The sequence below is a fragment of the Aethalodelphis obliquidens genome, unplaced genomic scaffold, assembly GCF_003676395.1.
Source record: "Aethalodelphis obliquidens isolate GAN/ISIS:26980383/991018 unplaced genomic scaffold, ASM367639v1 scaffold58, whole genome shotgun sequence".
Taxonomy (NCBI): Eukaryota; Metazoa; Chordata; class Mammalia; order Artiodactyla; family Delphinidae; genus Aethalodelphis; species Aethalodelphis obliquidens.
Window position 1 is genome coordinate 8,154,192 of NW_020838002.1, and position 13,575 is coordinate 8,167,766.

Consider the following 13,575-nt stretch of genomic DNA (forward strand, 5'->3'; position numbering starts at 1 on the left):
AGTGAGAAAGCCAAAGGCATGCTGACAGCTGAACAATAGAATTGTATTGGCAGATTTGGGATGGATGGTTTGTAATTAATTGAGGCCCCAGCTGTGCCCTCGGGGAGCAGCAGTTAAAGAGAAATCAAGGTCACACAGTGCCCATATTCCAAAAGACATTCATTTAGTCAGTAAATAATATTGGATATTTGAGTGTGTGGGACACAGATGACAATCAAATAATCATCTCAATAAAACTACAACTGTGAAAAGTGCTATGCCTCTGGAATTGGGGGCCTGACTTAGTGGGTGTTGGAGGAGGCTAAAGGGAGGGTTCCCTGGTGAAGTAGCCTGAAGACTGGCCATCTCTTACTCTGCTTTTCAAGACGTTGTTTTCTTGATAGGTCTTCTAAATGTCTGTTTTTACATTACAGTTCAAGTGTAGCCTTGTCTGGGGACAGAGGAGTGGACCCAATCTCTCTTTGGGTCCCAGATCATGGGAAGAAAGTATTCGCTTTGTGTTGACCAGGATTATCATCTCTGACCATGGCCAAATACAAAGTGCAGGACTGATGCCGAGGGCGGCAGTCTCTGGGAGCTGCAGAAAAGGGTGGATCTGGTTTCTCTGAAATGTGGAGCAGAGGCAGGACGGAGGGACCCCTTCCCTCTTAGCCTGCACCAAGTCTACCACTGCGTTTTCCCTGGCTCAGTCTTGCCTAGAACAGCAGCTCAGACTGCCGTGGGGGGGTTGTGGGGATCAACCTGGAAGGGTTTCTCTAGGGGTCCAGAAGCCGCTGCCAGCCTGGGGAGGGTCCCTTGGGAAGCTGCCCTAGGTGACGCACAGAAATGGTGGGAAGGGCCAGGTTAGACAGCATGGGAAATATTTCTGCCGTCAGACAGCAGCTGGGTAAAACCATCAGAGGTTCTTGTGGTGTGGCCCATCAGAGATATGGCTCCACAGTCCTGAGTTGCAGCCTCAGGACTCAGGACTTGCAGCCCAAGTAAGTTTACATCATAAGAGTTTGCTAGTTTCCAAACTTTGTGGAGCATTAATGGCGTGTGAGTCCCATGTAATGCTCAGAATTCAGTATTTTAAATTGTACTGGATAGTGGCAAAGCAAGGAGACTAAAAAATATCAGCTTGACAGGGCAGCACGGTGCCAGTGATGGTCATTCAGTTTACTCAGTTAGTTAACATTTATCAAGAATCTCCAATGTGCTGGATACTAGGAGTCCTGGGGAACCAAGGCGGGTAGAGACTGGACTTCTGACTGCAGGAATTTTCCAGTCTGGGAGACACACAACGGTGGTGTGTTAAAGTGCCATTCCAGAGAACAGTTTTTTTCATGCTGGAAGAAGGGGGTCCCCAGGTCTGCTTAGGGTCTTATTTGAGCTGGATATTAAGGGATGAGCAGGCATTTCCCGGGCAGAGAAGACAGGTTAAGGCTTTGCAGGAGGCTGAAATAACTTGAGAAAAGGTGGTGAACGAGCTTGGTCAGCTGGGGAAGCAGGTTTGGAGTGGGGTGGGAAGGTGATGAGAAGATAAGGAGAATTGGGCCCAGGTTCTCCGTGCCACCTAAGGGGTTGGACCTTGTCCTGTAGGCTGCTAGGAAACCACTGGAGGCTTTGAAACATGAGAGAGATGTGATCAGATTGTGCTGTATACATAGAATTCTAGAATGGGCTGGAGAGGTAAGAGCTGAGTCAGGGAGACCAGTTTAGGAGGTTCAGGATGAGAGGGGACAGGGCTCACACAATGTGCTGGCTGTGACTGGGGATGGCAACGGGAGGGTGGATTGAGAGGCACAACCCACTGTCTAGGGGACAGATGGAGTGTGACATAGAAGAGAGAGAGAATAAAGGGTGTTTCCTGCTTGGGCAGCTGGACCTTCAGGAGGAAGGAACAGAAGGGTGGTGAAGGGGATAGGATCAGGGGGAAGGGAAAAGACGGTGCTGGCTTTGGGAGTTTGAAGTGCCTTCCTAGGAGCCAGAAAGAGGCCCCCTTTAGAAAGGAATCCAGGGTTCAGGAGCAGGGGACAGAGGTGTTTAGAAGACTTGGGTATGGGTGAGAAAGCTGGGGGCGGGAAGCACCTAGGCATATGGTGGAAGAGCAGCCAGGGAGATTGGGGCTCAGTCAGAGACACAGAAGAACCCAGAGAGACAAGATGAGGCCCATAAGGGAGAGTTTCAGAGAAAAAACAGCCCATGAGAGAGCTGAATGCAGCACCAGGGCCAAATAGCGTTAGCATTCAAAAGTATTAGTGTTTGGACTTGGCATGTTGGAGGCTGCCCATATTTTTGTTACTCAAAAGCCTGGTTGTGATAAATGATATTCATGGAGCATTGCCAGAAGGCTCTGTAGCTCTTCCATTCCTCTGGAGAGCTGATATCACTGGATCCAGCCAGACCATCAGGATCTGGGTCCTTGGGCTGCCACGTCCTTGGGCTGCCCTGATTTGACCCCATGTAGAATCCCTTTTACTGAATTGCTCTTTGGTGTTCATTACGCTGGCCGTGTTCATTACGCTGGCCGTGTTCATGGAGGGGCCTCTAAGAAAGTCTTGCAAGAGGGTTCCATGGTGGGGAGGGCTGATGTGCGCTGGGGCTCTGTCCGCTGGGTTGTTCATTGTCTCCTGTGACCACCCACAGGAGAAATAAATGTCTCTCAGAAAATCTGTATCCTGAACAACCAAGATGCTTTTATTTCATAGGAAATATAAACCTTATAACTGCTGGTATTTTCTTTCCTGCCTTGGTTACTGGGGAGCTCAAAGCCAAATTTGCAGTTGAAATTCAGTAAATATTAAGCAATTTAATAGTATGCATTTCTGTGTCCTAACCCTCCTTTTGTTCTTTTATTCCTCCTATCGTAATTTCTTAATCTATTTTAATAGTATAGTATTGTTTATGTTTTTGTAAGCCACCTTAAATCCTTTTTGGACCTTGGAGTTGTATAAGAAAAAGAAGAAAGCCATTGATGAACTTTAGCCAAGTGTCCTTGGTAATAAATCTTCGGACACATCATTTTTGGTTGAAATTGTAGAAACAACCCAAAGTGATATCTGATCTCTTCATAGCCAGCTAGCAACAGCTACTTCTATGTAATAACTAGTAAATTACATGCAGGTTTCAGAATGTTCAAGGGGAAGTGCCTCTTCTCTGTGCCATGTTCTAACAGATGTAAGCCTCACATGGGGGCCTCGCAGGCAGAGTGCTGAACTAAGGACCATGTGATAAATATATTGCTTTGCTAACAGATGTTGCAAAGCACCGTCCAGCCATATCCAAGTGGACTCTGCGAGACTGGCAGGTCCTGTGACCTCGCTGAAATCAAGGTCTTAACAGAATAAAGGTGGGTGGATGGGTACTCAGTTCTGGGGCAGGGTTCAGCTGGCAGAGACATCATTACAACATGAAATCAGGACTTCAGGAGCTGAAGGAACCCTAGAGATCATGTAGGATTATCATCTGACAGATAATGCTCCTGAAATCAAGACTAGGCCCTGTATCCAGCATAGAGATGAATGGTTTGTTTTGTTTATGAGAGTGGTTTCTCTTTTTTTTTAATTAATTAATTTATTTTTATTGATTTTTGGCTGTGTTGGGTCTTCGTTGCTGCACGTGGGCTTTCTCTAGTTGTGGCGAGCTGGGGCTACTCTTCGTTGTGGTGTGCGGGCTTCTCTCTTTTTTTTTTTTTAATTTAATTTAATTTATTTTTGGCTGTGTTGGGTCTTTGTTGCTGCTAGGTGCGGCAGCGGGGGCTACTCTTTGTTGCGGTGCGCGGGCTTCTCATTGCGGTGGCTTCCCGGGCTCTAGAGTGCAGGCTCAGTAGTTGTGGCGCACGGGCTTAGTCGCTTCGCGGCATGTGGGATCTTCCTGGACCACGGCTCAAACCCATGTCCCCTGCACTGGCAGGCAGATTCTTAACCACTGTGTCACCAGGGAAGCCCAAGAGTGGTTTCTTGACTATCCAAACTGGTTTTTATTATCAGCTGGATGGATTTGAAGTACCACCTGGGTCCAGAGCTATAAAGTTGTTAACTATGAAGTGATAGCATTGCTTTCCCAGTACGTCTTGCACATCAGATCGTGGCAGTTTTGATAGCGGAGTTTCAGTAAAGTTGTCAGTAGTGGCCTCATCCTGGGATTAGTAGAGTCAGTGCAGACTGCAGAGGTAACTTCCACTTCACTAAGTAGGTGATGGAATGGTCTGTTGTTTGGAATGATATTGCAATAATTTCAGATTCCCAGCTAAGCCACCAAAACCTACTAAAACTACAGTATACCTTTAAGTGGATTAATTTAGGCCTAACCCTCTAGCCACCATGAGTCAACCGGGCAGACAGGAGCACTGCTCATTTGGGTCTTGTGAACAGGAACAGTTCCCACGCTTTTTCTCCCTTCCTGGTAAGGATGATCACAGCTAATCAAGGTTATTGAGTACTAATGATGTGCCAGGTGCTATGCTGAATGCTTCACTTGCCTTATGTCATTTGACGCTTTTGTCTCCTCCATGAAGTAGGCACTGTTATTCCCTTTCAGGCAACTTGCCCAGTGGTGATGCAGCTAGTGAGAAGAACCAAAACAGAATCCAAGTCCATCTGTCTCTAATGCTGTCCTCCTCACCAGTGGACGACACCACCACCCACTTCTCTTTGTGGCAGCCCAGGGAAACTGGGTCTCTATGCTCCCTGGTCTGAGTCCAGGATTCTGATGAGATTAGGAATGGGGAAGGAGGACTACCCTCTTGGGATAGGGGCTTTCCACAGCCATTCTGTCTCCGTTTTTTTCTGTCTCCAGTCCCAGAAATGGCTTACCTATCCCCCTTCCACTGCCACCTATTTATTGCCTCCAATCAGGGCTTCTCTCTTTGCTCCTGGAACAGACTACTCAGTCATGCTCCTACCCTCCTGTCCTTAAAGCCTCTTCAGGCTTTCTAAGAGTTCCTACAATAAGTAAGAGATGGAGAAAGCTGGGAAATGGTTAAGCTTTTACCTCAACAGATATATATATGTGTGTATGTATGTGTATCTATATATATAAATATTTACTATAGTATATTTTAACCTAGACCCTGTGAGTGTGAAAAATGGGCATGGATGCCAATGACAGGCCTTTGATTAACATCCAGGACTTAAAAAACCTTCTGTTGCCTAGAAGAACTGTAGTTACGGGCGTCTCAGCACAGGATCTGAGGGGGCGCTATCGGGGAGAGTAGGGTTCCATGGGGCCAGAGTCATTCTGCGTCCTGCTTCGTTACTGGCAGGGGGAAGGGAGGAGCCTCAATCATTTGTGCTACCCACCTGGATGAGTAGACTGGTCTAGGCAGCAGCCCAAGGAGAAGCAGGGGTAGTTCAGTCCAACAGTGGCCGCTACTGTGTGCTCTGTGCTGCCGAGTTCAGGGGGTACAGAAACAACTAAAATGTGGTCCCTACTCTTGGCACTTACCTCTAGCAGAGGATACAGAGGCAGAAGAGAATAATTTCAGTTTCAACAGGGTAAATGTTAAGATGGAGGTGAGCACAGAGGATGGGTCAATAAGTCCAATGCTGAGGGGATATTTGAGCTGAGTCTTAATGGACAAGTAAGGGCCTGGTGAGAAGGTGGGAAGGATATGTCAGATGGAGGGAATGGCATCAACAAAACCACGAAAGGGTGAAATGCAGGTGTGGTGTATTCGGGGGAACTACAGAGAATTTGGTTGGCAAATCTGAACACTTAGGAGACTGTTCCTGACACACAATAGACCCTTAAATATCAGTTCAAAAGATGGAGTATACAGAGTATGAGAGGTGAGTCTCTCATGGACGCCATTCATGCATGTCAATGGTTGTCAGCCATAATACACACTTGGAATTTATTGGGTGCTTACTACATGCCAGGTGCATATGCTGAGTACTGTATGTGTATTAGCTTAGTTAATTCTCACAAGAGCCTTATGAGGTCAATATTAGTGTTCCTAGGTTTTGATGAGAAGAGCAAGGTCCAGAGAGGTTAAGTAAGTTGTTCAAGGTCACACGGCTAGAAAATTATAGAACTGAGATTTGAAACCCTCGGAGTCTGATTTCAGAACCTGTCTTTTTAAAAAAATTGAGTTATAATTAACGTACAATATGATATTCATTTTCTGTGTACAACATAGTGATTCAATATGTTTATACATTATGAAATGATCACCACAATAAGACCTGTTACCATCCGTCATCATCTGTCGCCATACAAAGTAATTACGGTATTGTTGACTATATTCCCTATGTGTACATTTCATCCTCATGACATTTATTTTATAGCTGGAAGTTTGTACCTCACCTATTTCATTTGTCCCCCCACTCCTCTCCTCTCTGGCAACCACCAGTTTGTTCTCTGTATCTACGACTCTGTTTTATTATGTTGGTTTATTTGCTTTGTATTTTAGACATGTAAGTGAAATCATATGGTATTTGTTTTTCTCTGACTTATTTTACTTTGCACAATACCCTCCAGGTCCAACCGTGTAGCTGGAGATGGCAAGATTTCATTTGTTTCTATGGCTGAGTAATATTCCATTTTATATATATATATATACACACACACACACTGCATTCCTATTCATCTATCAATGGACACTTACATTGCTTCCATGTCTTGGCTATTGTAAATAGTGTTGCAATGAACATAGAGGTGCATAGATCTTTTTGAATTAGTGTTTTTGTTTTCTTCAGTTAAATATCCAGAACCCATCTGCTTACCCACTGTCCCGTATTGCCTTTCTGAAGGACATGAAAGTGATGACATGGTGAGATCTGCTTTTTTTTTTTCTTTTCCTCCTCCTTTAGTTCTTTCTTTCTTTCTTTTTAACGTTTTTATTGGAGTATAATTGCTTTACAATGGTGTGTTAGTTTCTGCTTTATAACAAAGTGAATCAGCCATACATATACATATATCCCCCTAACTCCTCCCTCTTGCATCTCCCTCCCACCCTCCCTATCCCACCCCTCTAGGTGGTCACAAAACACCAAGCTGATCTCCCTGTGCTATGCAGTCTGCGTCTTTATTCCTGTCCTGCCCCTAGGTTCTTCACAACCATTTTTTTTTCCTTTTTTTTTTAGATTCCATATATATGTGTTAGCATACAGTATTTGTTTTTCTCTTTCTGACTTACTTCACTCTGTATGACAGACTCTAGGGCATCCACCTCACTACAAATAACTCAATTTCATTTCTTTTTATGGCCGAGTAACATTCCATTGTATATATGTGCCACATCTTCTTTATCCATTCATCTGTTGATGGACACTTAGGTTGCTTCCATGTCCTGGCTATTGTAAATAGAGCTGCAATGAACATTGTGGTACATGACTCTTTTTGAATTATGGTTTTCTCAGGGTATATTCCCAGTAGTGGGATTACTGGGTCATATGGTAGTTCTATTTTTAGTTTTTTAAGGAACCTCCATACTGTTCTCCATAGTGGCTGTATCAATTTACATCCCACCAACAGTGTATGAGGCTTCCCTTTTCTCCACACCCTCTCCAGCATTTATTGTTTGTGAGATCTGCTTTTTAAATGCATAACACCGGCTGAAATGCAGAGGGTGGATTTAAGGGGGAAAGGAGGCTCAGGGGCCTGCCAGGGCTGTGTGAATCAGAGATGCTGTGTTCCTGGCAGTGCTTTTAGGGCCTTTGGGAGCATGGCCACTGGGGAAACCGCCTTAGGGAGATACTCCTATGGTTCCTCCAGGGTCATCATCACCTTGTCTTACCTTGAGAAGAGAATTCTAGGTTTAGAGAAACGTCATCCCAGTAGTACCATCTACCTTGCTTGAAGACAAGCTAGAGAGTCCTCATGGAAGTGGCAGGAAAACTATGTATGTCTCTGAACTCTTCGGCCTCCTTTTTCTTTTTCTTCTCTTTTTAAGTAGCAACATATATTTTTAAAAATTCATTAACCACTAAAAATAATAATAGCTACAATTTTGGTGTGTTTTGTGTGCCAGCACCGTGTATGTACTTACATCAGTCTCATTTAATCCTCATAACCCTGTGTATGTTGGTCTTCTGAGAATTGGGGAAGCTGAGGGTCAGAGTGGTTGAATAACTTGCCAAAGTCACTCATTTAGAACGGAGTAGAGCTGGCTTCTGATTCCAGAGCCCACTTCTTTTCCAGACAGTCTTTACCTACCCTCCTCCAATACACCCCACAAAAACAGCAACGCTGAGGCACATCTAGGGGTGGTCCTGTCCTGTGGCTGGAGGTGTCACTTCCCCTGGCAAGTTCTGCCTTCTCGGTTTCTGTGGCTCTGTGTGTGGCGGTACAATCTTGTTCCCACAGCATTTTTCCAGTTCCTTCCCGACTTATCTGAGGAATTCGTACCTCCTACCCCTCCATCCTGGGGACACTCAGAAGGTTCTGTTTTGAGTTCCACCTGCAATTGTGGCTCCTTGTGGAAAAGGCCAGCCCGTGAGGTGGGACGGCCAGGTTTGCTGTGCGCTCCCTATGCGTTTGGCTCTCAGAGTGGTGTACTAAGGTCTTTGTTTTTAATCATAATAGTTCACATCTTTGCTTTCCGTGCTGCCCAGCGGGAGCCAGCTGGAGGTGGTAGCAAATCTTCCTTTAATTTCCACTGTGATGGATTATTACTTCATTTAAAATGGTGTTTAATTTGTACACGTGCCCTGAGGCTTTAAAAAAGCGAACTCATTTGATTATTATTGGAAATCAGTTTAGACTCCACAGTATGTTCAGCGGGTTGGACTCATGAAGCCCCATGGAGCCTGTGGCCCCATTAACAGGTACCAGCGTCCAAAAAGTAAAATGTGGTGAGTTCTACAGCCCCATACCCTTAATTTCTTCCATAAAAAAACCCCAAACAAACATCTGTTTCATCTTCCTTCCTAAAAACTGACTTCTGTTTTACTTCCTTTTTAAAAACAGACTTCTTTTTAAAGCAGCTTTTAATATTTTCCCTTAAGAGGGAAAAAGACAGTAATAGGTGATTATTTTTTGGCCCCTAGCTCTCACGTTTTTTCTCATTCATCCCGTTCTCTCTTTTATTCTCAGGCACGAGGACCCCCTCTTGATTCTCCTTCACTTTGCTTTCCACTTTCCTTCTCTCATTCCTTCTTTTTTTTTTTTTTTTTGCGGTTCGCGGGCCTCTCACTGTTGTGGCCCCTCCCGTTGTGGAGCACAGGCTCCGGACGCGCAGGCTCAGCGGCCATGGCTCACGGGCCCAGCCGTTCCGCGGTATGTGGGACCTTCCCGGACCGGGGCACGAACCCCTGTCCCCTGCATCGGCAGGCGGACTCTCAACCACTGCGCCACCAGGGAAGCCCTCTCATTCCTTCTTGATTGCCCTGTACCAGTGGGACAAGATTCATATTTCAGCAAGCCACTTTTTCTTTTCTTCCTTCTTGGGTAAGGACTCACTTTTCTGGGTGCCTGTCAATCCCTAGCAAAGAGTGAGAGGACCAGAATGACCATAGGGCAAGGTCCAAGGCCTGCAGCCTAGGCTCTCTGGGGCTTTTCCAACACCAGGCAGCCTGGGATGTTGCTTGCATGGCCTCTTTTTAAGTTCTGGGCTGTGGTGTGCAATGAATGTGTTTGTATGTGACATACTCACATTTAATGCAGACTGTGAATGCTGATTTCTCCAAAGGTAGCCATGAATAAGTTTTGAGATTCACATTTGAAGCTGAGCATAAACCGGCAGAAACCCCTGCCGGTGAACTTTTTTTGGGTTTCCTACAGAAGAGAAGTGAGAAAAGAAATAATTCTACTCTCGGGAAAGGCATAATTTAGAAGTCGTCAGCATGTGTAAGAAAACAGACTCTGTGGCTGCTCTGTAAACCCAGACTGGCAGCCAGGGCTCATTGTTTCCTTTCCTTCCTTCAGCGTTTGTATAAGGCGAATGGGGCCAGCGCCCCTCCAGCTCCCCACCGGGCAGCTGAGGCTGTGGACTTCAGAAGTGGCTGGCCTGGGGCAAGCCTCCTGCTTGCTTCCCCTGCCTCCGTCTTTCCTGTTCCTTACCCCCTGACCTATCACCCCTTCCTTTCCTGGAAATACTGTCCTTCCTGAGAGTGGAACAGGAGTATTGGAAGGTTCAAGGATATTTCAGGAAACCCCAAGTGGGGTATTTAGCTCTTTCTACCACCTCTTCCACTTCAACACCCAACAACATTGGTCTACCATGGGCTTTCGTTTTGACCACTCACCTTCCACTTCCACTTCCACTTCCACTACGCCTGGGTGAGACGCAGGGGTTCTGATCCAAGGGGTCGTGTTATCTCTTGTTATGGCCAGGCCTACCTCCGAGGCAAAGCTGGGGAGGTTAATTCTCACCCCCATATTCTTGAAGTATTTCTGTGATGTTCAGTTTAATCTGATTACTCATCTTTAAAATTAGCTGTGGGAGACCGAGCAGGGGAGACATTATGCCTGGGCCCCTGTAGGTCTGAATCCCTTCAACAGTTGGACATCTTGTGTAATTGGTCACCCTGGGTGTGGAGCTTGCTTGGCTCAGCTCCTCAAGGGACATGCAGGGTAAAGGATAGTGACCCCTGCTGTCCTGCAGCCTAGTGCTGGCCGGTGGTGTTGGCCACTCAGGAAGCTCTGTGGAGGCCCAGGGGTATAGTGGCCTTTGGTGACATTATGGTGGGAAGGATGTCGGGGAAGAGGGCAGCTTCCCTGCTGAAGATTCGGTTCCAGTGAGGTTCAGAGGAAAAAAAGGACTATGATCTGTGGGCTTTCTCCAAACATCCAGATGGGCCCCAGGCATAGTCCAGCAAGGAAGATCTGATTCTGTTTGTCTTCCTCCCCTGTCTCTCTAAATAATTTTATCTTCAAAGCATGACGCAGGCGTTCATTAACACTCTGGCTCTCCTGGGAGGTAGGCAAGTGAGAACACCACCCCCGTCAGTGAAGCCCAGGGAATAGGTAGGTCCAGGAGCCTCAGGTACGTGAGCCACAGAGAAACGGAGCGGATCTCAGACCTCGGGGTTTTGCCCTCAGACCTTTACTCGGACGTACCCTAGGCGGCCCTAGGAGCCACCCCTCTTTCTCAGTTTCCTTCTTTCCCATTAGAATAAAAAAGCTGAGGCTGTGGAAGGAAAAATGCTGGGTACTGTGGGATGAGTAATGGAAAATTTGAGAGTTGAAGAGAAATTCTGGTCAGATTCACTGTCGTTGTGAATTTCAGATGCAGGATCCTGATTATGCCGTTAGTTTCATTAATTTACTTGCTTTAAAAAAATGTGCTGAGCATCTACTTCTGGGCAAGGTATTACAAACAGAATCACTTCTCCTAGAAGTACTGGCTAGCTGCGAGGGATCCTGCTGGCTGGGAACTTGATCCTTTGTATCCCATGCTTGGTTCATAAGCAAAAGATGTTGGCTCATAAGCAAAAGATGTTGCCTCTTCAGATGGTGGTTGCAAGTGCTGGAGGACTCCTGGCATCTGGAAATGGGTGAGAAATCCACTTGTGACTGTTGATGTAGCAAATCTCTAGAGACTAAACTTTTCAAGCCATTTATCTTGGTTGGATCAGGAGATCCTTAGGAGTCCTCTCCCTGGGGTTGGAGGTAGCATATCTTTAAGCCTGACCTTTTCTAGGGCTCCCTAGGAATGGTGATCATGCCGGTTTGCTAGATGTTGGTAGGGTAACTCCTGAGAGCCCTGAGTTGATACTGAACCTCCGACTCTAGAATTGCAGCAATGTTGGGATCTCCATTGGTTTCTTTCTTATTCATGGGGCATCTTGGCACAGTGTAAGAACAGAGGAGGGGGGTCATTTTATCCTGTAAATGTTGCCCTCTCTCGGGTGGCAGTTGGACTCTACTGTACTGGCTTTGCAGGAAGCCCAGCCCCATCAGCTAATGATATTCCTTATCTTGGCACTGCAGGCTGCTGAGAACCAGCCCTAGACCTCTGCTTGAGGGTCCTTCCTCTGAAGACATCACCAGTGTGTGGAGCCCGCCCCACACCCACCCCCTGCCAAACCACGGCCTTTACCTGTGTCTTCCGGTGTTTCCCGTGCGACCCATCCTGTGGGAGTGCCTCGTGGGCCGCCCCAGAGTTCACCCCACACTCAGCAGCGCCAATGGTGAAGATGACAAGATCCAAGACTTTCCAGGCATATCTGCCCTCTTGCCACCGGACCTACAGCTGCATTCACTGCAGAGCCCACTTGGCCAATCATGATGAACTTATTTCCAAGGTACATGTTCCCTGCAGGCCTTCCTTGCCTACCTTGGGGGAGGGCACTTCTGGCTCCTAGGTTTGCAGACGTTTATGAGCTCTGCCAAAGGGCCCGGAACATTTGTATTCCTTCTTTTGTCCAGGGAGGGCTGACCCAAATGGCTGTCTCACTCAGCTGAGAAATAACTCGGAGTTAGGGGGAGAGTGTACTTGTTTAATCTGTAACTTTGGAGAGTAAATGTCATCCCTGTTGAGTCTGTGGGGGCTGGGGGCTCGCGAGCCGGAGGGGAGAGGGGCTAAAGGGATTGGAGCCTTGCGCTCTGCCTGCCTGGGCTGTATTGGCAGGTGCATGCGGTGTAGGGTGCTGTCTGCCTAGAAAGGAATTCTGAGAAAGGTGGTCTCTTGTAGGAGAGGTTAATGGCTGAAATGAGAGAGGGGAATGTTGCTTTTTAAGCCCCTAGGGAAGGTTACCAGATGATTTAGTTACTAAAATGGGTGGCCTTTGGAGGACCAAAAGTGGCTTGGTGAAGAGCTGACCCACTGGCTTGTCGGGACCTTTCGGGCTTCTACGTGAGGTGAAATGGCATGACGTTTGGTCACAATCAGAAGAAAGAGTGGAACCCCATTTTCCCTGAGGAGCCTTGGCACCTGCTTCCTGAAGTTGGGGTGGGGGGATTATTAACAAATAAGTAAACCTAATGTCCCGTTGAGCAGTCCAGACACTGGCTCCTTCAGGCAGCATTCAGAGGGGAGCTGCTCCCTCCTGGCCCCAAGCTTCTTGCCAAGGGAGGAGAAACAGCTTTAGTAGGCTGCAGGAAAAGGAGAAAGAGCTCATGGGGGACTTTTCGCTTTAAAAAGCATCCTTCTTCAGAACCTGGACTTCATGCCATTAAAGTAAAAAAAAACAAAACAAAAAACATTTATGCGGACTCAGACAAAGTTTAAAAACAAAAATTTTAGTGTTCTTGATCTGTTTACAAGAACTGCTAGAAAAGGTGGCATCACTTTCCCTGCCTCTGGCTCGGTAGCCCCGGGCAGAGCCGGAGGAAGGATCAGCAGTTACAGAACAGCCCTGTCCAGCTGGCTGATCTGACAGGAAGTGGAGAAGCTGCTTGAACAACCACGTCTGTTAGTGGGGATTCTCAAATCAGGACTGCAGATGGAAGAACTCCTCCTTCTAGGCCTCTTCTAGGGTCTAGGGTTACCAAAAGGCTTGAACCCTGCAGCCCTCAGAGTCCTGGTCTCTGGCCCACTTTCCCTTCTCTAGGTTTCTGCTAATTACTCTCCTCTATGCTATTTGTGTTCCAGCCAGCCTATAGCTTCCTTCTCTGTCAGCTAACTCATCTTGTCTCAGATTCCTCTTGGACCTTTGGGGAACCCCTGGAGCCTGGAAGTTTGGATGTGGGGAGGCTATGTCAGTGAGA

The 13,575-nt window shown here is 46.8% G+C and overlaps 1 protein-coding gene across 3 annotated transcripts in view; it reads left to right on the forward strand.

Moving 5' to 3' along the window:
• Nucleotides 1–13,575, forward strand: part of YPEL2 (yippee like 2) — a 62,177-nt gene that overhangs the window by 8,982 nt on the left and 39,620 nt on the right. Inside the window, exons 2-4 of one of the 3 annotated variants that reach the window (XM_027087237.1) lie at nt 6,681–6,754; nt 11,262–11,420; nt 11,857–12,170. In XM_027087237.1, the coding sequence (XP_026943038.1) occupies nt 12,054–12,170 (117 nt within the window). In that variant the 5' untranslated portion in view covers nt 6,681–6,754; nt 11,262–11,420; nt 11,857–12,053. The remainder of the gene's footprint in view (nt 1–6,680; nt 6,755–11,261; nt 11,421–11,856; nt 12,171–13,575) is intronic. The other 2 variants (XM_027087238.1, XM_027087236.1) reach the window with 2 other exon arrangements.